At 45.3% G+C, this 25,912-nt stretch overlaps 1 protein-coding gene and 1 long non-coding RNA gene across 3 annotated transcripts in view; one reads left to right on the top strand and one right to left on the bottom strand.

Annotated features, from left to right (window-relative positions):
- The window catches only part of Sobp (sine oculis binding protein homolog), a 167,777-nt gene that overhangs the window by 50,976 nt on the left and 90,889 nt on the right, over positions 1 to 25,912 (bottom strand). Inside the window, exon 5 of one of the 2 annotated variants that reach the window (XM_076552368.1) lies at positions 18,409 to 18,504. The exons of the other annotated variant lie outside the window; for it this stretch is intronic. Within the exon in view, the coding sequence (XP_076408483.1) occupies positions 18,409 to 18,504 (96 nt within the window). The remainder of the gene's footprint in view (positions 1 to 18,408; positions 18,505 to 25,912) is intronic. 2 annotated transcript variants of the gene reach the window in all.
- On the top strand, positions 14,298 to 21,229 carry LOC143268843 (uncharacterized). The gene is made up of 4 exons (XR_013044972.1): positions 14,298 to 14,631; positions 16,692 to 16,812; positions 19,747 to 19,894; positions 20,083 to 21,229. It is a non-coding gene; the product is annotated as an uncharacterized LOC143268843 (long non-coding RNA).

The raw sequence follows: 25,912 nt of genomic DNA, 5'->3' as shown, positions 1-25,912 counted from the left end.
GTTTTCCTATTTCTCTCATCAGGCTACTGAAGGGAGCTGAGCGGCAAGTCGCTCTGAGTCCCTGTAATGCTGCCTGCTTGTCTGAGTATTTGGTATGATTCAGTACACACAGCTCAGATGGAGGACCTCTGTGCCGCCTCTGCTCTCCAATCGGGCACGAGTCTCAGGAAGCTAATTGCAAATGGCAGACGGATTACAACAGCAGGATCTTGTCCCTTCCCTTCTTACTGTGTGTGTTTCCCACCCATCCACCCCCAATTCTTCTTTTTCCCTTTCCATCACACTGACTAGATGTGGCTCAAAAAGTTAATGGTGATTGCTCTTATCTTAATTTAGAGAAGAGAGAGAGGAAGAGAGAGAGAAATGAGTATAATTTGCAGATCTGAGAGCAGGTCATTACAGGTGTGTTATATTAGTGTATTCATGAGCCCCCTGGGACAGGCATGCTGAGATATCCAATAACTTTCTTAATGTGTAATTACACACCATCGAACTATAATTGATTAATTGAAAAGAGAATGTAGGCAGATGTGAGGGTAAGACCTCTGCTGCTCATTAAATGAATATGTCCTTGCTTCTCTTTAATAAGTTAAGTGGAACTACTCAAAAGCAATTAAGTCAGTAGTGAAATTCATTAAATTTTAAGTAATTATTGGTATAAAATCCTGTAATAAAATCCAAGACTTTGCATAGTTCTATTTCCAAGGGAAGTATGATGATCCTCCCATGGTAATTCTATGAGGCAGAGGAGCAGTGTGGAGAAAACTGTATCTTAGGCTCACTGACATTCTGTACGAAAATCCTGAGTGGGGTGGTGTGTGTGGACACACTGCCTGCCATCCTAGGCCAGCCAGAGAAAGAGCGCCACTGCATCCTAGGAATATAGTAACATTTCCAGAATCATTTTTCTCCACTTAAAAGCTTAATGTGAATAGTTGTAAAACATGAAAGAATACCTTTTTCTTTTTTTGAGCTCTCTGTGTAGCCAAGGATGACACTACCACAGGAGTACAGACAGGGAGTGCAAACACACCCGGTTTGTGTAGTGCTGAAGGCTGAATCCAAGGCTTTGTGCGTCCTAGGAAGAGACCTACCAATGGAGCCACATTCTCAGCCTGAAATGCTGATTTTAAAACATAATGCTCTACATATTACATTTGACATGCTCTTCCAACATAAAAATGAACACGGAGTTGTATACAACACAGAAACAATTCTTTACAGATCCCACTCTCAGGGAAACAAAACTGGATTGTTAGGGTGGGGGAAGGGATAAAGTATGCCTTAGTTTAAGGATGGGGCCATTGTCCCTTGAACCCATGAACCTAGAACTGGGGGAGACTGGAGTCTTAGCACATTGTGGAGAATGGCCAATGGGGAACCACACCACCAAGCATGGCTTGTTGATTCATTCATATGTTAGTAAAAGGCCTTTGTACATACAAATAGTTTATATATGTATATATATACACATATATATGTATGTATATACATATACACACACATATACATCATTTGCATGTGCATCATTTGATCATACAAGGTCACTCAGGAAGAAGTACTGGGGATGTAGTGTAACAGGTGGAGCACTCGCCTAGCATACAGAACACCCCTGGGTCTGATGCCTAGCAACACACAAACAACAGCAACAGCAACAAAGGCGTGGTAGTGCACACATGGACCCCATCACTCAATGGGGTTCAGAATCATAAGTTCAAGGTTACACAGTTGAGTTTGAGACTAGCCTGGGATGCATGAGACTTTATCTTAAAACAACCATCCAGCCAATCTTGTGCCCTGCACATAACAGGCTCGAAATAAAAGCTTACTGATGGGATGGCGGAAGAAACCTGGGGCATAGATTCTGAGGACAGCATGAGGGTAGGGCTCTTGCACAGAGTCTAACTAAGGAAAACAGTGAAAGTGGAGACGCCAAGGTTTTGGCCAGGACACACTAAAGATATGGTGATGATGGCAGCCAACAGCGAAGAAGAATCGGAGATTCCTAAACCCAGACTTAGCTCCAATCACCAGGAACCATAATAGTCCCAGCACCACTTTTCTGCAAAAGAAAACTGAAATGCAAACCCATGAATTTGAGTCATTTTTGTTTGAATGGTAGATTCAGCCACAGTTTTTTTTTTTTAATCTGAATTTCAGTTGTTTTCATCGTTTGCTGGGGTTCATGTTTCCATGAGGTGCAAGCCAGCCTGCCAGGCACAGAGCATTAGGACCCGATGGTTCCTGGAGAAGCCAGTCACATCTTGGAACTCATGACATGCACCACACGGCTGCCCTGATTAGACTAGACTGGACTCTCCCTGTCCCCTCCTTGGAGGAGAAGAAAAGGGCACTTTACATGTCGTCTCAGTCCTGCTGGGGCAGAAAAACAGAGCCTTCAAAACCCTGACAGTGTTAGAAAATGTAACAAAGGTAAAATCAAATCAGACTAAATAAGCCCCTGACTAGGAGCAGAAAGGAAAAGGGGGCGACTCCTGCTCCCTGTGTGCAACTTCTCCTGCTCTTACAGGCACCCCATTGTCCTGCAGCTCGTTTTAACCTCGAACGTGACCTTGGCCATCTGAATATGAGCAGCTCGACTATTTTAAAGAGGAGTCCTGGACAGGTGTGGCAGCCCATGCCTATAACCCCAGCATTCAGGGTGGGGGTGGGTTAGAAGTTCAAGGCCGGTCTGGGCTACCTGAGACCCTGTATCAAAAAGTAAAATAAGAACTCAAAAGGAAGAAGCCTAATCAAGGGAGCTGTTTGTCACACCTGAGCTTAAACAAGCTCACTCTGTAACATTTCCCTCACATTAGTTTTAGATTTTTGACTTACTCTTTTTTTTTTTAATATTCCAGACTGACCAAAGGAAAACAGATTCCCAGCCAATTATGAAATACCTAACTCATGTGTTTGAAAGTTATCAACAAAAAAGGAGGAGGAGACCAAAAACTCAGTGATTTTTTGTTCACTTTCAAGAGGAAAGTAGGATTTTCAATGGTCATATTGAGAATACTGTATGAATGTGGTAGCATAAGAAGTTCGATTTGGGGGAATGACCTAACGAATCTGTTCTGGTGAGCTCCTTTATTTTTTTCCCCTCAAAAAAGTCACGCTAAGCCGGGCGGTGGTGGCGCACGCCTTTAATCCCAGCACTCGGGAGGCAGAGCCAGGTGGATCTCTGTGAGTTCGAGGCCAGCCTGGGCTACCAAGTGAGTCCCAGGAAAGGCACAAAGCTACACAGAGAAACCCTGTCTCGAAAAACCAAAAAAAAAAAAAAAAAAAAAAAAAAAATCACACTATGTTAGTGCGGTGTCCTATGACAGTCAACCCAGTAAATTCAACACAATGTTTTTATTGGATGAAGACTTCGGAATGTTTTAGGAATATTATTGGCTGGGTGTCATTCCTTCAGCTGGAGTCCTGCATACAGTTTAAGATGTAAAGAACCCATGAACATGCAAGCCAAGCTGTGTCTCCTGAGTCTTTTGCATTTAAAAAAAAAAAGTTATTTGCAGAGAAGATGTGCACACGCCCCGGCACAGATATGGAGATCAGAAGACAGTTTGGGGAGTTGATGCTCTCCTGTCAGCACGTGTCCCAGGGACCTCGTGCAGGACAGTGGCTTGGCAGCAGGCGCCTTCACCGGCCAAGCCATCTTGATGCCCACTGTGTGCCTTTTTTTTTCTTGCCATCTTTAAGAACAAATGCTGAAGGATTTGTGGATTTTACTCACTATTTCCTTCTATCTCTCAAAAGTTGACTATAAAAGAGGAATGTTCCTTTTCCTGAACACTCATTATATGCAAACACTTGGTATTTATTTCCTTATCTAACTTTTACAGTAACCCTAAATGGCATGTACAGTTAGCATTCCTTTGACAAGTATAAAAATGGATCCTCCCAACACTCCAAAGCCAAGAACTCCACAGCCAAAGTGAAGTCTAGACGCCAGGGTATGTATGCTAGAAACCTGTATGCAGTTTCCAGGGGGAGGGATGGCTGCGTCCTTGCGGCTGAAGAGTCCCTCTCTGTCATTCAAGATTGGGAACCTTTCCTAGTTTGTGCTTGTACAGTTTAAATCACAACGACCCCAGAATCACCCTAGATCACAAATATTTCTAAACTAGTTTCCTCCTTTTGCTTTGATCATATTTTCCCCACTGGACACAGCTAGTGACTTATTAAGACTGCTGCTCAAAAATTCAAATTTATGAGACAGTTGGCCAGAGAAAGATCTCTGCAGCTCTACACGTTAAGATGGTCAGAAGAACTGGACGGTCGAGGCTTTTGGACGTCATTTGCAGTGTCTCTCACTTCCCACCAGTGAGAAGTCTTTGTCTTCATCACAGCCTGGACTGTTCTGCCTGCCTTCTAGAAGTTTCCCAATTCCTCTTCCAATCTGGGAAAGCATTCTTCCATAAGAGTAATTCCTGGCTTAGACATCTAACACAGGTCCCTACAGCCTAAAACACAAAACATAAAAATTGGCTGCTTTGCTCTCAGTCTTCTGAAAATGCCAGGGTAATTCTGTTCTCGCTCACAGAATGATACCAGCCCAGTGTCCACCTGCTTCCCCCTCCCAGGGCACTATGCTCCCATTCACACGACCATTTTACATCTTCCCTGTACAAGGGGTGCTCTTCCCTCGCCACCCATCCTCCAAGCAGCAGCTCAGGCTCCATCTCTCCCGAGAACCTACCTTTCCCTGATAAGACCAGCCCATCGTTTCTTCCTCATTAGGTGACCCTTTATTTCATTTGTGTGTGCGTGCGTGCGTGCGTGCGTGCGTGTGTGTGTGTGTGTGTGTGTGTGTGTGTGTGTGTTTCTAGTGTCTAGTGCCCTGAAAACTTACAACACGCTGGAATATAGTGTTCATAAACGTATAGTTTAAGCTTACAATTTGACCTATGCCTACTGCACTAGGTGTCCAAGAAATACAAGTCATTGAAGGAAAAATGTCTTCAAAATCTCTCTCCCTCCTCACCTAGTCTTGTATTAATTCTAATTTTGAGATGTGTCCATAACATTAAATATACAGATTTCTGAGGGCTTGAAATCTTTATAGACACTGAATTGCATAACAGATCTATTTCCATGTAGTACGTACAAAAGAATAAATTAGAGACAGAAGCTCTTCAGACAGCATAATCCAGGGAGACTATCTCCCCGGAGAGAGGGTATTTTGGGTGTGAATTATCAGGACCGACTGTCTCCACTGATGCAGCTCAATTTTCAACTTGGCTGATCTGATGACAGCGAGACGCTGTTTAAAAATCAAAATGCATGAAAGCTAAGGAAAAAATGAAGATAAAAATTTCATTACAACCTGATTTTTCCATGTTATTTATTTTTATGTACTCAAATGTAAACATTGAATTAGTTGAGAAAAATGCTAGATAAATGTTTGAAATGAGTTAAATGTCATAGACTCATAAACACTTGAATAATGCCTTTGCTTGTTTTCAGTTTTCTTTATATACAGAACCACATTTCTGCACAGAATACTTAAATTTGCCTTCATATTTTATGTTTCCTATATCTATGTACCAATGTTGTTCATTTTCAAATTTAAGCTATCTAGCAAATACGTAAATATTTCTCTAATCCAAAAGTGGTATTTATCTCACTGGTAATGCCTGATACATTTATCAAACTATGTTGGAATCAAATTTAGATTTGAATTTTCCATTCAGAGGAACCCAAACCATGAGGAGTGGATTCCAAGAACGTCAGAGGCTTCTCAGTGAAGGGTCTCGTATAACTTTATCCACAACATAGTCTGATTAACTGTCAATCAACATTCTGAGATGCAGGAAACACACGCATGTGTACTTTGTCTCTTCTGTAGGCTGGGGACTTCACTAAAGAATGCGGGTAACGGTGATGGTGAGAGATACGGCCATCTTAATTTACAAAATGTACAAAATGATGTTACTCACGTCATTCTGATGCAATCTACAGCCTTTCCTACTAAAGAGATGGAGGAGGAGCATCTTCATGAAATATTGACGGATAAGCCTTTTCAGGATAATTAAGACAAAAGTACTGTTTATTGTTTTAAAGCCAGCTTAGCCGGTTCAACATTTGTATGCAAGGCCGCACTGTGGTAAGGTGTACAGCAAGGATCTTGCTGGGTCAGGGTTATCAGAGCCCTCAACTTCACCTCAGTTGGAGATACAGCAGATACAATCCAGAACTAACTTTTGGCGGGCATTTCATTTTTCTCAGGACTAGACCCAGGGATGTGGGCGCAGGCACTCACTCGACAAATAATTCCTGAGCAGCCGCGTCACAGCTCACCGAGTCTCTATCACCAACGGGCTGTTAAGATGCCATTATTTTAATACCTCAAGGGAGAAAGCACTGCCAATTAAACAATGACAGGCCATCAATTGTAATATGTGACTCCCATTTTTGAGTTGTTAAAGTCTTAGTGCCGGGGGGGGGGGGGTGAGGGGGGGGTGGTGGCGAGGGGGGACCCTTAGAATACACACACACACACACACACACACACACACACACACAAATGCATAAGGCAAGCACAGTTCCAGAGATACGGAGATAAAGCAGACAACATTCACACAGAGATCTCAGGCAGGGCGGCCCATGAGGACTGGAGAAAAATGTCCTCTGGGAAGTGCCCCTCTTCCTGGGCACACTTAATCATGCAAGCGGAAACAGGGTCTGCCTGGAGGGCCCGGAAGAAGGCCCTCCATAAAACCTCCTCCATGCTTCAGACCAGAACAGCAGGACGTGAAACCAACCAACCAACCCACAGCTAGGAGAGATACTAGATGCCAACGCACTGGAGGACACTGTCTCAATGGCTCTTGTTCTCCTGACTCTGTCTCCGCCCTTTCCCATCCCTCTTCCTGGCTCCAATTGGCTCTCACCACCCCACACCCCTGTCCTCAATTTCTTGCCTCCTTCATTATTCACACACCATGTTTCTCAGCTCCAGTGTTTATGTATTCTTCCCCTTTCCCACAACAGGCTCTCATGAGCTTTTTCTTCTAAATAGAAACCAAGTTCATGACAAAATGTGATTGATTGAGTTCTGGTTGGTTATTTGTTATTTATGTATTTTATATTGATAAATGGGCATCCTGTTTGCTTTCCTTATTTTACTTGCTATATGATCTATAGTCTCCTAGAAAATGTCAGAGGCAGCTTCTCACTGTTATTTTAGGTAATTGTTGAGTACTAGCAACTAAAAAGATGGTAACTAAAGCCTAAGGTGGTCTTATGGGCTGGAGAAATGGCTCCAGGGTGAAGGGCACACTCGCGCAGAGGACCCAAGTGTTGGTTCTCAGCACCCATGCCAAGCGGCTCACGACCGTTGGAATTTCTAGCCACTCCCCCATGACCGCGCATGCTCTGGCAAGACTTAGTCATTCTGGGGCCTTAAGTAATCCGTGCTCTGCATGGTCACATAATTTGTGTACAGCGTGATCATGCAATCTATACGCATGTGTGGCATAGCTATGTTAGCCCATATGTGCATGTGCATGGGGGGAATCTATAAAAGCAGGTCACAGACCCCTCCCCGCTCTCTCCTTGCAGGACCATCTGCATAGGTTTAAGCACATCCCCTCTGTTCCCCTTCCCCTAATAAACTCTTATAGTGGGTCTTGTGTCTCATGGCTTTTCTTGCATGGTAAACAGCGCTGCTTAATAACTAACAACAACTGCCTGTAACTCCAGATCAAGGGGATCCAACAACCTGTTCTGGACCCTAAGGGTATCTTCATTTACCTGCACATACTCATATATAGACACATATAAAATTTAATAAAAATTTTGACCTTAGTGATAAAAAAAGGTATAAAAATCTTCGAAAGGAAACTTAGAAGTTGCCTATATTCTATGATTCTCAGATTTTCAAAATTTATGTCAAATTAAAATACTTTTTCCTATAGTTAATGTCCCAAGTCTACAGAATTAAATGTTTTGGCTCTGTTTCCCACTTTATGATGCACTGAGAATTCTCAAACTTTGACCTCTCTTGCTGAATAAACTGTTATTTGTCACATAGATATTCTTCTCGGCTTCAGGGGCTACGCTACGTAAGACCTGTCACTACAGAGAGGCTATGAAGACTTGACTCCTGCATCCCACGATTACAGACTGAGCTGCTCTGGCACTGGTCTAGAAAATGAAATAAGACCCTGTGGAGGCAGAAGTACATGCTGGCCTGAACTCAGGATGGGGTGTGTGGTCAGAGGGAAGTTGGTCAAAACCAGCTCTGTCCACTGGAAACTTTCCTCTTCCCCACCCGCCAGACAGTGACACCTCTGTAATTTAATTTCCTTGTCTACAATGTTGAAACAGTATCACCTTAGCAAAGTTCAGGTAGAAATGGAAATCTAGACCTGGTACCACACTGTTCACCGGAGTGACCCACATGGGGTTTCTTGTCTTCTTACTGCGGCCAGAGGCACAGTTTTGCTAATACACATCACATTTTTTTCGTTACTATTATTTCTTGATTAAACTAATTATTTTGTTTTGAGACAGGACTTTACTGCCCATGCTGGCCTTGAACTTTTAACACTCCCCTGCCTGGACTCCCAGCATGCTAGGATTATAGGTGTGCTCCACCACACCCAACTACTTGCATTTTCCGATGAACACCTTCCTATTAAAGGGTTGGGCAGGTTCAAAAGGTCTTGGATCATGTACATGATATTTCTTGGAAGTAATTTATATTTTAAGTGTATGCTAAGAATTAGTTAGATGGTGTACTTTGTACCCACCTTGTTCTATGGCTTCCAAATGCATACGCATATGAAAAATTCAGGTTTGCTTGAAAATTTGGTCAAGGAGGAATCTAAGATGTGGTTCAAAGCAAGCAATGTTAGACTAAGTCCAATCATAACAACACAAGAAAGTGCCAAGTGTTTGCCAAAGACCTTTCTAAGCAACTTACAGAAACTCATTCTCTTACGCCTCACTAGCCTTAGTGGATAGCTGTTACTGTTCCCATTTCAGAGGACACAGAAGTAGAGATTCCATAATGTGCCCAAGGTCACACAGCCCATGGGTACAGGGGTAAAGATTCTACATCTGGCAACAGTCCATTCACCAAGCTAACTTTTAGGATCTTCCTAAAGCAGGACTCAGACATTGCAGTCCTTCACCAACCGGCAACACCAACCACCAGGCAGCAGGCCTTTCTAGTTCCCGGGACACAAACAGACAAGTGAATGGCTGTGTGTATCCCCCGGAGTTCTTGTACTTCAGGTGAAACACTACACTTGGAAGCTCAGTAGGGTGGTGCACATCTGTAACTCCAGCACCTAGAAAGTCGAGGCAGGAGCATGGCAAGTTGAAGGCTAATGTAGCTATAACCAAGAACCTGGTCTCTAAACCAAAACAACAACAGAACACCATGTTTGGCTTTTTCATATATTCTATAGGACAGATGGGAAGAGGCTCGTGGAGAGAGGAGCACTTCTAACATCTGCCCCGAGGCTTTCTGTGAACCTTGGGGTCCTTCCAGTTCTGTTTTACTAGAAACAAGGCTCCTACCATTGAAGGCTAAGTACTTCCTATACATGATCCGCTTTGGTTTCCAGGTTGACCTATGAAGTGCGGGTGCTCTCTTTGCCCTCATGGCCTTGGGACGGGAACTTTGCTTGTGTCACAGAGCTGGCAGAGCAGGGACAGATCCTGCTCCCACCTGCCAGACCACAGCGGCACCCTTAGAGAGCACACGGCTTCACTCTGCCTCTCTGGCTCTGAGAACGTCTGCATGTACTGTGTGAGAGACCAGTGTGAAAATCCAACCACTACACCTCATACCTCCCCATGCAGCTGCCCTGAAACTAGAAAGGCAGAGACTTCTCCAAGCCTTGGAAGAGGAGAGTCTGCTGGCAACCGGGGCCTCGGAGGAAATCAAGGCTCCCACATCCCCCAGAGCCTCGGGAAGAGAGCAGGAGCTAGCAACTCCAGCCCAACCCTAGGTAGCATCTTCTCCAAATAAAAAGAACTAAAAAGAGAGTTAGGGTACAGTTTCTACAGGTGGGAGGAGAGAGGGGATGGCCCAGTGCGGTCTGGAGGGTCTTTATCCAGGAAAAAAAGGAAGGTTCTGAACCACAAGACCATGGCAGAAAGAGGAGCCCAAAGCCTTTTTGACAAAGAGCAAAGTAGGGCCACCACTCAGGTGGCGGCAGAGGAATGTGCTGACGAAACAGGAGATCTGGCATGGCAGCCATCCCTTCAGTATGTCTAGAGTCAAGATGGTCTTGCCAGAGAGCATAAACGGCCCACCTTGTCGGAGCCCTATCTTGCTTGGTTTAAGACCTTTGCTTTCACTTCCAGAAGGGCTTTTATTTGTCTGAAAGCCATCCCAGAATCCTATGGGAACGGAGGAGTAAAGAGTCGAGGGGTCTGGGAGATGGGCGGAAAGATGGTGAGACGGGCCAGGTCTCTCGGGACAGCATCGGTCAGTCCCTGCTGTTTCCGGGCCACTCTACCCTTTGGGGCTACTATCGTCCCTCTCGTAGGAAGCGGATACACGGTACGCTACACGTGTCCGCGGCCTATGACGTTTCCTTTGCTTTGGTAGTTCAGGTGTGCCACATGAACCCATTGTCGGTGCCCATGTAGCTCAGCTGCGACACCCGAGCACCAATCTGCACGTGTGAACTGAGTGGGGTCACAGGTGCGGCTCTGCTTAGAACAGCAGCATCGGGGAGAAGGACTTCGGTCACCTGTGACTATTCTGAAGAGCTGATTACATTCCAAATGAAATGTGGCGGTTGCTATCATGTTTTAAGGGTTTTTATTGTGTGTCCACGACACAGAGGTTCTAGCACAGCCTGACACATCCAAGTACATCATGGCCAACCAGAATCTCCCTTCATTGCTATGATGGGGCTGGCGGGTGTTGGTGCCCTGGGTTCAAAGAAAGTTAGTCTTATTTTAAAATAAATGAATGGAGAAGTAGAGGCAGGAGGGCAAAGAGTCAAGCCATTCCCGGAACTGGGGTATGAACACTTCATCTTTAGGGCTTTGGAAATGTGGCCTGATTGGCCAAGACATACAAGGTTATATATACCGGGCAGGGAGGAACAGAGCGCACAAGCGAGGGGCATCTGTCTTACGTGAACAGCCCCAAAGCTCCAACTCCCCTCTTAATTAGCATCAACGCAGGACGGAAGGTACACACCAAAACCTTCACCAAAAACAAACAAACAAACAAAACCTCGCCACAAAAAGAGAGAACACACGCTTCATAATCCTCCAGGGGAATGATCAGCTAAGAACAGGCTAGGGATCTAGACAGAATTCTGTATGGAAGAAATAAAAGTGGCTAAGGAACACCCCAAGAAGTGCCTGCCCGTCATCCTTAGCAAGTAGGGAAACACGAATTAAGACAGTTTTGAGATTTCATCTCAGCCCAGTCAGAATGGAGGAGATTAACAAAACAATTGACAACACACCCTGGCCAGGCTGTGGAGAAAGAGAAAACACTCACTCACTGTTCATGGGAATGCGGATGGGTGCAGCCACTCTGGAAATCAGTATGGAAAATCCACAGGAGAAAATAAAAGTAAAAACAAATCTGCCATATGACCCAGACATCCCACCCCTTCACACATGCCCGGAGGACTCCCATCCCACCCACAGATACCTGCTCAGTCATGTTCATTGCTGCCCTAGTCACCACAGCTAGGAAATGGAAGCAGCCTAAATGTCCTGGCAGATGAAGGCACAATGAAAAGGCAATACACATACCCAATGAAATACAGCTCAGCTGTAAAGAAAAATGAAATCATGACATTTGCAGGTAAATAGATGGGCCTAGAAGAGATTATGCTGAATGAGGTAACGCAGACCCAGAAAGACAAACATCACAGGTTCTCTCACATCGGCGGATCCCAGCTCCAAATTCTCAGATGTGAATATACAACACAGAGTAACCACGGCGACCAGGGACCACAGGCAGGGTTGGGGGCGGACTAGCAGGAGACGGGTAATACAAAGGGGAAAATGGAAAAGATGGGGGAGGGGTTCCATCTGAGAAGGAGGGAGGGGAGTCAGTATGGAAGAAGGAGGGATGAGGGGCAAATGTCAGTGTTGTTTGATAAAGCCTCAAGGAATCGGTGGTGGCGCTCACCTTTAATCCCAACACTTGGGAGGCAGAGCCAGGCAGATCTCTGCGAGTTCAAGGCCAGCCTGGGCTACAGAGTGAAATCCAGGTCAGGCACCAAAGCTACACAGAGAAACCCTGTCTAGAAAAAAAATAAAAGCCTCAGGGAATCATATTAGTTTACATTTACTTAAAATTATACACAGTGCATACAAGTGTATATACAAACTCATGTGCACACACATGCAGACACACATCCATCCATGCACGCATGCACACCCCCCCACACACACACTCACACACTGAAGGAAGTTAAGCCACTTGGGCTGACAATTCCCCTACAAGAACCATAGACCTAACAAAACTGCTGTGCCAGGCACAAGAAGCTCTCTTCTGCAGCTGGTCAGGCTAGTCCAGGGGACCCCCAAACCATACGGACTGTCAGCGTAGTTCTAGGCTGCCTCTTAGGGCTTGCGGGTGAGCCCCTATTGCTGAAAACACGGCGCACTTAGTGCACAGGACTTGGATGATTTGAGATAGATCTGACCTGAAAGTCCCTTTCCTGTGGTCAAGCATCCATGGTTCTAGAAAAAACTACGAAGGCTGTGAAGGGAGGGAGGTAATAGTCCTACCAGGCTGCAACACCTATGAACCACAAAGTGACCAGCATGGCAAGATATCATCTGTGAAGGTGCAATAAGTGGAACTCACGTGTTGGCCGTAACCAAGAGCTGTCTAACTGGGCTTAAGCTCCTCTCAATAGGAAGGAAGCCTGTAATCCTAAGCCAGTCTCTCTGGGCTAGTGAGGCCACAGACCTTAGAAAAGGATCCACCCCCTCCACTCGGTAGATCAGCAGAATGCCTTGCTACATTCTACATCTCATCCTTCCACACAGGCCAGTGAGCCACCACCCCTCAGCAGAGAGGCCTCTCTTTGCAGCAGATGGAGACCGTCATAGCAAACCACACCAGGACACATGGCAAAGATCAGTGGACTGTGAAGAGCCCAGCCCCAACCTATGCATCGACATCACAGCGCCTGCATCCAGGGCTCAGGGCTCATTGAGGAAGATGAGGTAGCAGGGTTGCAGGAGCCAGAATACCAAGAAATCCACCGTGAAACAGTCTCTCCTAGAAGTGGCTGCATCGACAAGATGGGGGTATCGGTTGTAGCAGTGTTTTAACGTCAAACCTTTATGTGGACGTTTTAACGTGGAAGTTTTCACAGTGCCCCATCCCTAGACAAAGAGCCACAGGAAACCAGTGACTGCCAGGACGAGGAGAATTAGCCTCTCTCAGGGATGAGCTCCTCATTGGTTGTCCAATGCAGAGTGACCATAGCCAGCCCTGAAACCACATGCACACAAACAGAGACACAGTTGTGTGTGTGTGTGTGTGTGTGTGTGTGTGTGTGTATTTATAACAATAATCATCAAAGCAAAAAGAGACTGTCAGTTTGAGGGGAAGCATGAGAGAGGTTGGAGGGGATACCTGAGGAGGGCTAGAGGGAGGAATGGGGGGGGGGAGAAAGCAATGTAATTCTACTTCACTTAAAATATAATAATAATAATAATAATAATAATAATAATAATAATAATAAATAACAAATAATGGGCTATCAAGCACAAGATTAGCCTCTAGCTGATGAGTGTTTGCACTGGGGAAATGCACATGGGGTACATGATAATTCCTATAATTTTGAACATTAGAAACTTCCCATAGTAATTTTTAATCTATAGAAAGACTAGGAATTTTCATGAAGTAGAATCCATAGGACTGGTCATGGATGAGGACTCTTCACAGACCTGCCCATCTGCCTTCTCCTTAGTCTTCAGGTTCTCCATACTTGGCCAGCTGAGATGCTACTCAGGCTCCAGGGGACATGGCCTGCACTCTCCTACCATCCAGTCTTCCTTCTGCTCCTTCCCTCCCCCACCAGTTCCTATCACCAATGGCCACCTGTAGCGAGGCCTAGACCGGCTGCCTGCCACAAGAATCTCATTCTCTTTCACACATGGGAACTTTGCTAGTGCTTTTCCAGGACATGGCTTACCATGCAATGGCAACAACCAAGATGATAAGAAGAGTCACAGTTGCATAGCTAATCTTAGTGACAACAGGGACCTTCAATACACCATTGTGTCCTCTTTACAACCCCCCCCCAGGCTTTACAGACGAAGACTGTAAACTCAGAGAGGCCCAAGAGATAAAATCCTGAGTCCACTGTGATGTCATATGTACTTTATGCCTTTGGATCTATAGGGCACACTTGACTGTTTTACCCAAGAATCCATATACTTAATGGCTACCATGCTGGGTATACCTGGCTCTACTCAACAGTGCACTCGCCCCTTGTTGCAGGGACGCTATCTTTTTCCTGTTCCATGTCTCTCTCTGCTCTGCTTGTCTAGTACAATGCATGGAGGATACCTGTGAGCCGAACGCTGCTCTGACACAGGCATTTCTGAAGCTGGAGAATGACGTGCCACATCTTCTAACCCACCTGCCTGCCTCCCAAAGGAACTGAGGTACAGCCATCCGCTCTCCTCCCCATCTTCTCTGTTTAGGAGGCCTCCACACTAAAATAGTTTTCCTCTTCTCCCTCCCCTGGCATTGTAAGTGACCAGAAAGAATTCTTTCCCATGCTATTTTTATTTTGCTGCCCAGCTGTGGGCTCCCTCCCTCTCCTTCTCCACAGCCCTCACCCTTCCAGCTGGAGGGAGCCATAGAGATCCAGACTCTGGGTGATGATTCTGGAAGCTGAAGCCAGGTTGGACAAGTTTATTTTCCCCTACACGTCCTTCTCGGGGCTTCCTACCCTCGCTCGCTTTCTAACCTGTAATCCCAGCTCTGGGGAGGCTCACCAGTCAACAGCCTGGCCTAAACAAGCACACACACACACACACACACACACACACACACACACACACACACACACACACACACACACACACACACCGGGATGTCAATTCCATTGTCCCCATTCCCTTCTCCAAGCTTTTCAACAACTTCTAGTTGTTGGTCTTTCCCTTCCCGGGCCCAATTTTACGTTCTTTTTCTACAAGATTTTCACCCAGCCAGTTCTTGGGAACTAACAAAAAACTGGCTAATGAGAAAATATGAACTCAACATATCCTTAAGGATTTCCTCTCACCTTGGCTCCCACAGTCCACCCCCTGAGCGGGGATTTCATTAGGGGAGACGAGAAACCTTGCAGTCCCAAGCTTATTTCTCCAGGAGAAACTCAATGACTGCCAATGGAGTTGGAACTTGGTGCAAGTGCTGGTCGCCATGGCGCGCTCTGACTGTCCTCCCGTCCCAGTTCTGGAATGCCGTGGGGCTGTTGTGTCAAGACGACACAAATCACCCACACTATCTTTTACTGAAAGTTGTCTTCTTTGGTCATGGTTTGATTATGTAACAAAGCCCCCTCTTATACACACACACACACACACACACACACACACACACCTGTCTGTAAAGAGCAAAGGGGCCACATTGAACTGTGGCCCATCACATAGGACTTGTTTATCTAATCATTGCTCTTTCTACCCTTGCATTTTCTTTCTTTCTTTGTTTTTTTTTTTTTTTGTTTTTGGAGACAGGGTTTTACTGTGTAGTGCCTGTCCTGGAACTCACTTTGTAGACCAGCCTGGCCTCGAACTCAGAGATTTACCTGCCTCTGCCTCCTGAGTGCTGGGATTAAAGGCGTGTGACACCACCACCTGCCGCATTTTCTAAATTAATTTAAAAACCATGAGGAAACTACTATGTTACCACCAAAGAAAGAACCTTGGCCACCACCAAGCTAATGATCTAGTCATGTGGGCAGTACATTAGTGTGAAGGCACACCTCACATTTTGGGGTTTAAATGGGAAAAATCAATACTCTGCAGGAACTCCACATTGGCACAGCAGAATCCACTAGAGCCAATGCTTTCTTTGTTGGTGCCCTCCGACTGCACACACTTGTGTTTTCCAGGCATCGATTTTACTTTGCTTTTTTTTTTGTAAGTTATTCAATATTCCTGCCTCTTCCAAGAAGTGTGGGCGAGGGGAGGGGTACAGAGACAGTCAACCATCAATAATACAGAGTCAATGTCCTGTCTACCTGGCCTCAACCCTGTTCTGTCAGTTCCTGTGGCCCATGGGACAAGCCTTCCATCTGGGAACTCCGAAGACCTCTGTACCCTCAGGACTTTTCTCCCTCTCCCAACCGGCTGCTTGCTGGGGCTGCAGTTAGCCATGGAAGAAGATGCCAGAACCACCCTTAAGCTAAAAAGGCACTTTGGAGTAGAGTTTGCAACCCTCCCCATCAGATTCCTTAAAAATCACCTCGGAACTGTAATAAGAAAACTCCAAGGGACTCCCATTTCCCTCTTAAGAATGAACAATTCTTTTGCAAAGAAGCGAAACCTCTCAGGCATTCACAACAGCAAACACACTGCTTTTCTTGCAGCTGGCAAAATATGTGTGTGTGTGTGTGTGTGTGTGTGTGTGTGTGTGTGTGTGTGTGTGTGTGTGTACTTTTAAATTTCTCCTTAGAGAAATAAGCTTTCTTGTGTCTTCTTCTTCTTTTTAATCACAGGAAAGTATACTGAACAAAACAAAGCATTTCTGACAGTGACTGCATTACCATGAAGATTGTACCAAGCCTCTCAAAACTACTGCCAACACAGTACTGCTGCAAGCATTAATTCCCTCTAGAGGTATCTGGAGACAATGTTCACATTAAAACGAAATTCCTCCAGTATACACTCAAGCACATTTACTTTTCCAATACATAGTGGGGAGTTAAGTATGGTATATAGGTCTTCACAATCCTTGTAAAAAGGAGCAAGCCACCTCTGAAAGCATTCTGATACCAAAGCATGATAAATGCCACCCCCTCCCCCAACCATCCCAGGCGTGAGTAACTGAAGTTACTAAGAGAGCATTAAAAAACCAAGAGCAAAGGGCTTCCTGCGTAATAGGTAATGCTACTGCAGACCAGGGCGTTTAAGAGCCCTCAAATAAAAGATCGGATGAGTTAAATTCTCATGTGGACAGTTGCATGTCTGAGCAGCGAGTCTGCCTGCAGGTTGGTTGGTCAAGGACGCTGCACACACAGGCTGGGTGGAGCTGCCGTGATGGTGCTGCTGAGCTGCATGGAGGAGGTTCTCGCTGTCAGCATGCAGCTGCCGCCCCTGCCGTGGGGAGGCCTGCATGTCTTCACTCTTCTCCTGCGCTCTGGCCACTTTGTTTCTAATGAACAGTTAGTATCCGAGCCAAATCCAAAGGCTGTTGTTACACGTGGGAATTCCTAAGGCAGAGACCTGGCAAAGCTCTACTCTATTTGGCCAAAAATCCAAACAGGAATTAAACTACCTCAAAATGTAACAGCCGAGCATCTTCATTTTCCTCCCCTGCTTTCATTTAGCTGGAGCAAATGTTTTTGCTTTAATGCAATCGAAAAGAAAAGAACATTGAGGGGCAACAGGCTAGATCCTTCATAGAGCTTCATTTTCTAAAGCAGTGTTTGATTCTCTAAATAAATGACAATTCATTCTCTGTTTACTTTAGGTAAACAGAAAATGCATTGCCGAGCACTCGTTTTCAAAAGCTAATCAAGAATGTTAGGTCCCAACAGATTCATTTAATAGAAATATAATAGGCATTCCTGCTTGCTTTTCATCTTGTCTCGCTGTAAATGCTAAACTGAACAGCAAATTAACCTTGCGTTGGAACCGAGTTTCATCACAGCTGATGTCCCCTCTCTCCCGACAGTAAACACCCACCACCCCCCACCCCACCCCACCCCCATCACTACTGACTCCTGCAGGGGAGAGACTATGGGGTTGGCAAGAGCGTGGAGGGATACTTGAATCCTAAAGGGAGTGCTGTGTGTCAAACGGACTATCTTTCCTAGGCAAACCCAGCCACTGTTGTCTGCTACAAAAGCACACATTTAGGGCGTAGGAGGGAGGGGTGGATTGGGGTGGGGTTTTCTCCAAGCTCCATGTATCAAAGTTATATTTTTAACTTTACTAGCCATTCTCCAAGCGACTGCTTATAAACTACAATACAAAACAAGCTAATAAAGACAGGGCCATTCAAGCTCTAAAATCAGATATAAAAGATTTGCAAACAACTTGAGATCTTATAATTAATATGCAGTGATATCAGAATTAGCACTTAGAACTCTACACAGAAAAATATAATATTTCATAAATTATGTAATCAAGACAAACCCTCGCAAAAAAAAAAAACTGTTTTCACTGTGCTAAAGTAACATTCTAGACTTGTCGTAAGTATGTTATTCTTACAAGTAGTTCGCAGTTATTCTTGAAGGCAAGCCTTGGAGTTTCCTTAGCAAAGTGCTGCTGGGGGAAAGTTTCAGCACGTCCATCTTCATCTCTAGCCTGAAGGGAAATATAATGGCCTATTTAGGGACTTACAAATCATGGAAGAAAAAAAAAAGCTAAAAGCATAACAGCTTAGATCATTAAACAAACGGGAATCCAGAAATAACAACATTATTAAGAAGTTTGTTTAAATACGCAGTATGCCTTTTAGATATCAGAATTTGAGTTCTGTTTTTCTTTACATTGTTTAGTTTGAACATGCAAATTCATCATGGTGTCCCAGTTCAAACGACACGAAGCAAACCAAAATCAGCTCGTTTTGTCGGCCATCGCCACCACTTGAGTGTTGCAGTGACGTGGTGGCAGGAGTCTTTGCACAATCAGGATTGTGTGACATACATACGTGTTTAAACATTTCGGCATGCTTAAGCAATCTCTAGATAATGCACTTTTAAGAAATTCTAATAGCAAGGCCATAAGAAAAGCAATTTGCATAGTTATATTTTGAACTGCAATACTATTAGAGATAAATTGCTTCCCCTCGATTTTTAAATAAAGATCCTAAAGGATCGATGATCTCATAAGAACAATAATTCTTCAATCAAATGCAGTAAAAAAAAATAGATTTAATTCAGAAGCTGCGTTAAAAGTCACTGGTTATTTTGATCTACGCTGTCAATTAAGAAAGCTGCCATTTCAACAGAGGCATTAGCATTATTATCTGTCAGCAACACCATTGTGGTCCTCTCTTCCTAATAGCCATTGGTTTCTGGTTTGGAGCTGGTGTGAGGGAGAGGTGGGTGAAAGGGGCGTGTCCGAAGCACACTCATTCATCCATTCATCAGGTGACACTTGCACTGGGCAGCTCTCACTCCCCTTAGCCCTACCTGCTCCTCTCTCTCTCTCTCTCTCTCTCTCTCTCTCTCTCTCTCTCTCTCTCTCTCTCTCTCTCTCCTGGCCTCCTTAAATTCACAGCTGAGCTTGCCTCCCTCACATATGGCTTGCATATAATTATGCATATCCCATTTTGCACTGCATTAAAATGATGAGCTCCTGGCTCCCTGCCAGCTGATTTTTAAAGGCCCCAATGAGGTAGGAAAAAGGAGGAAAACACAGGGAGAGCCGTGCAGGAAGCAGCAGGTAGCTCTGTCTGCCGTCTCTTTAGATAAAATGTATGTCTGGCACCAAGGGAACAGCTGAGAACTACCTGTTGTGATATATGGGGCGGGGGGGGGGGGGGGCCGTGAGCAGGGCTGGTGACACAGCAGTGACAATGCTTACGTACTATTTCCCTGACAGAGCGGAATCTGACCTGACAAGTGTCACTTGGAGCTCCCCAGCTACGCTGTAGACTGCCATTGAAAAAGGAATCCACACTCTGCACATCTGAAAATTGTATAGCTTGTATTTCATCAAGGGTTTCTGCTACTCGTCATGAGGGTTCTAGGTGGGACCGGGAAACGGAATGACAGGGTCAGGGGCGGCTGGTTGATGACAAGTCTGTGTGGAAAGAGATTGCTCTGTTGGGGTTTCATTTTTGAGGTATCTTGTTTTATGACTGTCTCTGTAATGGGGTGCCTTTCCATTATGCCGTTATCACCTCTAAAACCAGGGTCAAATTAAAATGTGTTCTAGGGTAGGCTGTATGTGGCAGAGAAAGGAGCGAGCACCGTGTCCTGTGGCTGAACAGTCAACTGAAGCCAATGATGCTCCTGCCCAGCGTCAGAACGCCTCTGCAGTGACGTCACAGTGCAGGCTGATGGAACGCAGAGGGGATGCATTTCAAACCCCAACAGATAGAGGCAGCCGTGAGGACACAGACCAAGGGCAGCTGGAAGAAGGCTTTGAGATGCCTATGGGTGGCAACAACATTAACTGCTTTATAGCAGAATTCTATGTATCTGTGTGAGGAACAGACCTCTAACGGAAGGAACCACATTTGTTTCCAGTGACGCTGCCATGTCCAGTGACTTACTTTTCACCGATGAAAAATAACACCTACCTGGATAATAACTGGACCCTATTATAAACAACTCAAGAAAATACCATCTCAAAATATGTCTTGCTTGGTGGTGGATTTATTATATTCCTGATGCACTGTGATACATATGCTCAGAAGCCCAATTTGCATATCGTTTACAAGGGCTACTATTTACATATGTATGTCTATATTCAATATATATGTATCTTGTGTATAAATATTCATAAGGTGGAATATGTTTATTATGCATGTACTATGTATACACATTCATACACACCAGATGCCTAGGGATATTTTCAACATAAGTGACAAAAATACATTCATTCCACTTACATGCAAGGTGCTCACAATACTTTTTATGTGTTCAGGGGACAAACGTACCCCATTATCTAAGATTTGACTGTGTTTTATAGGTTTCATATCAAGCCTTATCATTAGGAGGTTTTGTTAAGCAGAGGACGGGGGACACCGGGAGATAAAGGGAAGCCAGATAAAGGGATCTCCATTGATCCTTGTGTTTACCCCCATAGCTTCCTCGGACACTCAGCCTGACTCCAGAGTCCAAGAAATGCTATCCTCCAGGTCAACTGAGATGGCTTAGTGGACAAGGCATTTATGCCTTGGGGCGTGCCCTCCTTAGCCCAGAGGTTAAGCCTGGGGACCTGATTCAATCCCTGGGACCCATATGGTAGAAGGAGAGAACTGACTCCCAGGTTGTCCTCTGACCTCCACACATGTACCACAGCAAGGCACCAGTACATGTGTATGCACACATACAAATAAATAAATAAATGATATGAGAAAGAAAAGAAATAATCCCGTTGTCTAGCCATTTCCTGTGTTTCCACCTATGGCCCAGAGTGGAGAGCACACAAAGTCCAAGGACTCTAGAGCCATCAATCACCCTGGCATCCGTGTGCATGTGTGCCCTGACACACACCTCTCACCAAAGCAACTCACTTGCATTATGAAGTTTTAAAATGAAATTTTAAATCACTCCTAAGTGGAATTAAGTGCATCCAACTAGGCGTAGCCCTCTACCCTGGTTGTGTGTTAGAACCACCTTGGGTAGGTTGCTTCCTGTCTGTTTCCTGATTCTTCTCCTTTCCCACAATTCTAATTTAATTGATCCAGCGTAGGGCTCAGAGTGTAGTTCTTTGTGAATTCATAAAAAAACAAAACCAAACAATAAAAAGCTCTCAGATGGCAGCAATGTACAAGCAGAGCTAAGAACTTCTGGGCTAAGAAGGGCATCCCCAGGCATCGAAAGACACCGAGCCGCTGTGCAAGGCTCGGCAGGTGTGGCCCGGAGAGGGGTCTTACTCTAAAGGGTGAGAGGTCAGGGGACCAGCTGCCATGTCGGCAAAATTTCATGTTTGTCCAGGTTTGCCTCTTGGTTTCTAATGAGCAAAGAGACCTGGAGAGCCTTTCACTTCCTGGTAAACACCTTCCTCCACCTCTCCAGCCAAGAGCAGTGCTTACACTTCACCTCTCTCTTAACTTGACTTCCGTCGCCCCAACAAGGGTGAAATTTTGTAGCGGGCAAGGCAGAGCTGGGTCTCCCATCACGATCTTGGACCATTGTCTAGTCAACAGTCTTCAAAAATTCTCACCATTCCCTGGCATCTTGGGGACAACGTCAGGGAGACTCCATGCAGCTCTACTAATCTCACAGGTAGATACATTTTAAGACATCTTAGAATCTCACATATTAGTGCCTGTGCCTTATTCTACACCTGCTCTATTTGGGTACCAGATAACAACGATGGTGAGGTACAGACAGGGGGAGCCAACTACCCCTGCAGATGAGGATGTGGACACTGAAATCATCCCAAAGCAGCAGGTAACAACACAGAGCAGACAGACTCGCAGCCAGTATTATTACTGTTCTTAAATTCTCTACAAACAATACTCATCTAATCGGCAGTCAGGAGTAGACCACCCTACTGGTGGCTCTCGGCACCCACTGGGGCAGGGAGGACAGTGTGAATGTCTGACTTTGTTCTGGAGTGACAAGTTCTGAAATGAAGGAATGTCGTCGAGACACAGGATGATGGACTAACTCACTCCATGTGTCTTATTCCCAACAGTTTTCCTCTGTCTAATGTGCTAGATATTTGTGCTACTAAAGGGGACATAAGTGGGTAGCGTTTTACTACAACTGTGCCATAATAAAAGTGGCTGTCACGCCAAAGGTCTGTTTTGGACCTACTGCTCTAAGAAAGCTTCACATTTTGCTATAAAAGTGCTGTGGGATGGTCTGTATGTCAAATGTGTGCTCTGATTGGTCAACAAATAAAACACTGATTGGCCAGTGGCCAGGCAGGAAGTATAGGCAGGACTAACAGAGAGGAAAATTGAGAGAACAGGAAGGCAGAAGGAGACACTGCCAGCCGCCACCATGACAAGAAGCATGTGAAGATGTCGGTAAGCCACGAGCCACGTGGCAAGGTATAGATTTATGGAAATGGATTAATTTAAGCTGTAAGAACAGTTAGCAAGAAGCCTGCCACGGCCATACAGTTTGTAAGCAATATAAGTCTCTGTGTTTACTTGGTTGGGTCTGAGTGGCTGTGGGACTGGCGGGTGACAGAGATTTATCCTGACTGTGGGCAAGGCAGGAAAACTCTAGCTACATAAAAGAAACAAAAGTAAAAAATCTTCACGAAAACTGTAAGGTTTCTACGTAGGGTTGTGCTTTAAAAAAAAAAAGATTTGTTTTGGTTTTTAATTCTTTATGTGTGTGTGCACATTCTCACAGGGCAGGTGCCTGCGGAGTCCAGAGGCCTCAGATGTCCCTGAAGCTGGAGTTAGAAGCAGCTGTGAGTGCCACCCCCCCAATCACACACTCACACCTGGAACTAGAAGCAGCTGTGAGCTCCACATCCTCCGTCCCCGTCCACCCCCCCCACCCTCACCCCAACACACGCACATACTAAGATGCTGGAAATAAAACTCTGGTCGTCTGCAAGAGCATGTGTCCTCCTAACTGCTGAGCTGCCTCCCAGCCCCATTTCTGTTTTCTGAAATAAGGTTTTGCTATGTAGCTCATGCTGGCTTCAAACTGAAGATCCTCCTGCCTCAGCTTTTCAAGTGCTGGAACTACAGGTATGTGCCACCATGTTTGGCCTTACACATCTGTTTCCATGTTGCATTATTTAAATGAACACTAGATGTTGTAACTCTGGTTAATGTCATGACTCTAGACTCCAAACCTTCTGCTTTAAACTACTCTTCGTTCACTTCTCTATGAAGCACGACTTGTTTTATTTTGAATTTCCTCTGTAACAAATTTTACTTCTTTGAAAGAACTCCCTTCCTTCTTTGGGAAAAAGTCTTGGTGCAATGTTCACACTGAAGCAAAATCAGCATTTCTTTCTTTTGGATGGTGCCTTTAGAAAATATGGGAAATCCTAGAAACAAATGCATTGGCCTACTTCAGACAAGAGAGATGTTCCTGCCTCGATGGACAGGTTAATGTCATTGTCATGAGTAGAAAAACAATGAAGCTTTGGAATTCCACCTTCCCTTGGTGAATGGGAACTTATACTTCAGTGTCAATGTGTTGTCATTTATTTTGGAAACAAGAAAAGGTTTTGCCTGGAGTCAGAACTAGGGGGCAGAGAATGTGGCGGAGGTTCCAGATTCTTCCAGTGCCACAGCAGATGCGCCTGTCAGCCTACGCATGTGATGTTGGTACCAAACTTGGGAACATCAAAAATAGTACATCTCAAAGTTGTGGGAATAGGTTTTGAGATGAGGCATTATAGAGACATAAGGGGAATGTTAGCTTTCTATTTTATAACTAATGTTTTGAACCAGAAGCAACAAAACTTTTTCAAATTCATAGTAACCGAATGAGAACTCCACTTGGGGAAATTTTGTTTTCCTTTCTGATACCATGTGCTTATATATTAAGGGTGCTCAGAGGAACCGGCAGCTGTCACAGACTGCCTTCTATGGGACGATAAATGCCTTTATGAACAATAGGTCAGCCGGTGCCTCTGTCCTACAGGGGCAGACCCCCCAGAGCTCTGCCCTGCGCTGCTGCCCTTGGCTGCAATGACATAGGGAGGTCTCTCTGGTGGCTCCCTGCCCTCCGCCGAGTTATAGCTCAGCTGCTCTTATCTCAGTGGGCCAGTTCCTCCAAGCTAAATCCCCAGGTCCCTCAACTGTTTCTTGTCCTTGACCTTCATTTTCATGGGTAAAAACAGAATCCATCTCTCCTTTCCACTTCTGGAAAATTCTTACACATCATTGAGCCTTCTCAACTGCATTGCCTTATGGAAGCCACCTGTGAACTCTTCTTCTGGGTCCTAACCTGGGGCCCAGAAGCACATGATTCAGTGGGGCCCCTGTGTGTTCAAACTGTGCTCCGTTCAGCTGCAAATCTCCAGGGCATAGTCGAGTACCCAGCATATTACAGGAGCTCTGTACATGACGGATGGAGTGAATGAATGGATTCCTACCCATCCACCACAGCAGTGGACACGCCGCTTTGCACTCCAGTCCTGATCCCCCGGAGCTCTCGCCTTGCCTGAGTTCCGCTTGCCTCATATCCTGACATCTCCCGCCTATCCCATGTGCTTCTGCCTAATGCCGGTCCCTTCTCCTCAGCAGGCTCTCAGCCCCACAGCAGGCCTTGTACCTGATTTGGAGGGTGACCCACAACCCTTCTGCTCCACTTCTCCCTCTGCTTCCCCTAGACTGAACCTCTGCTCCTTTCTGACAATGTCTCACCCATATCCCATTCCTAAAGCAGACTAGCCCGCTAGATACCCCCTTCCTTGGGTCCCATAGCACACCTTTTCCTGGTGTCCCATGCCAGTCTGGGATGCCTCCTTTGCGCTCCTCTTAAGACTCATGTCTTCTCTCGCTCATAAACTAATCCTTTCTAATTCTTTGAGGGCAGAGACCACGTATTATACATGAAGCCCTGGCCATGCTTAGATAACATATACCCTGTGTACCGGCTAGTTTTATGTCAACTTGACACAAAGTCAAGTCATCAGAGAGGAGGGAGCCTCGATTGAGAAAATGCTTCCGTAAAATCGGGCAGTATGCAAGCCTGTAAGCCATTTTCTTAATTAGTGATGGGAAGGACTCAGCCCTTTGTGGGTGGTGCCACCCCTGGGATCATGGTCTTGAGTTCTAAAAGAAAGCAAGCCAGGTAAGACATGAGGAACAAGCACTCCTCCATGGCCTCCGCACCAGCTCCTGCTCCAGGTTCCTGCCCTGACTTCTACGATTAACGGTGATGTGGAAGTGTGAGCCAAATAAACCCTTTCCTCCCAAATGGCTTTGGTTAGGACATTTCATCGCCCCAGTAGCAGCCCTGACTAGGACACCTGTAAATACAGTTCAAAAGGATTCATTAACCCCTGCTTGTGCATTAAGCCAACGTTCAGAAATATTTTGTTTTTCCTACTCGGAATTGCCTTTTGTACAAAGGTGATCTGTGCAGTTGGAGTTGTGTGTCTGCAT

This window comes from Peromyscus maniculatus, chromosome 16, assembly GCF_049852395.1.
Source record: "Peromyscus maniculatus bairdii isolate BWxNUB_F1_BW_parent chromosome 16, HU_Pman_BW_mat_3.1, whole genome shotgun sequence".
Lineage (NCBI taxonomy): Eukaryota > Metazoa > Chordata > Mammalia > Rodentia > Cricetidae > Peromyscus > Peromyscus maniculatus.
The sequence above is the reverse complement of the archived record's forward strand: the minus strand, read 5'-3'. Positions and strand labels throughout refer to the sequence as shown.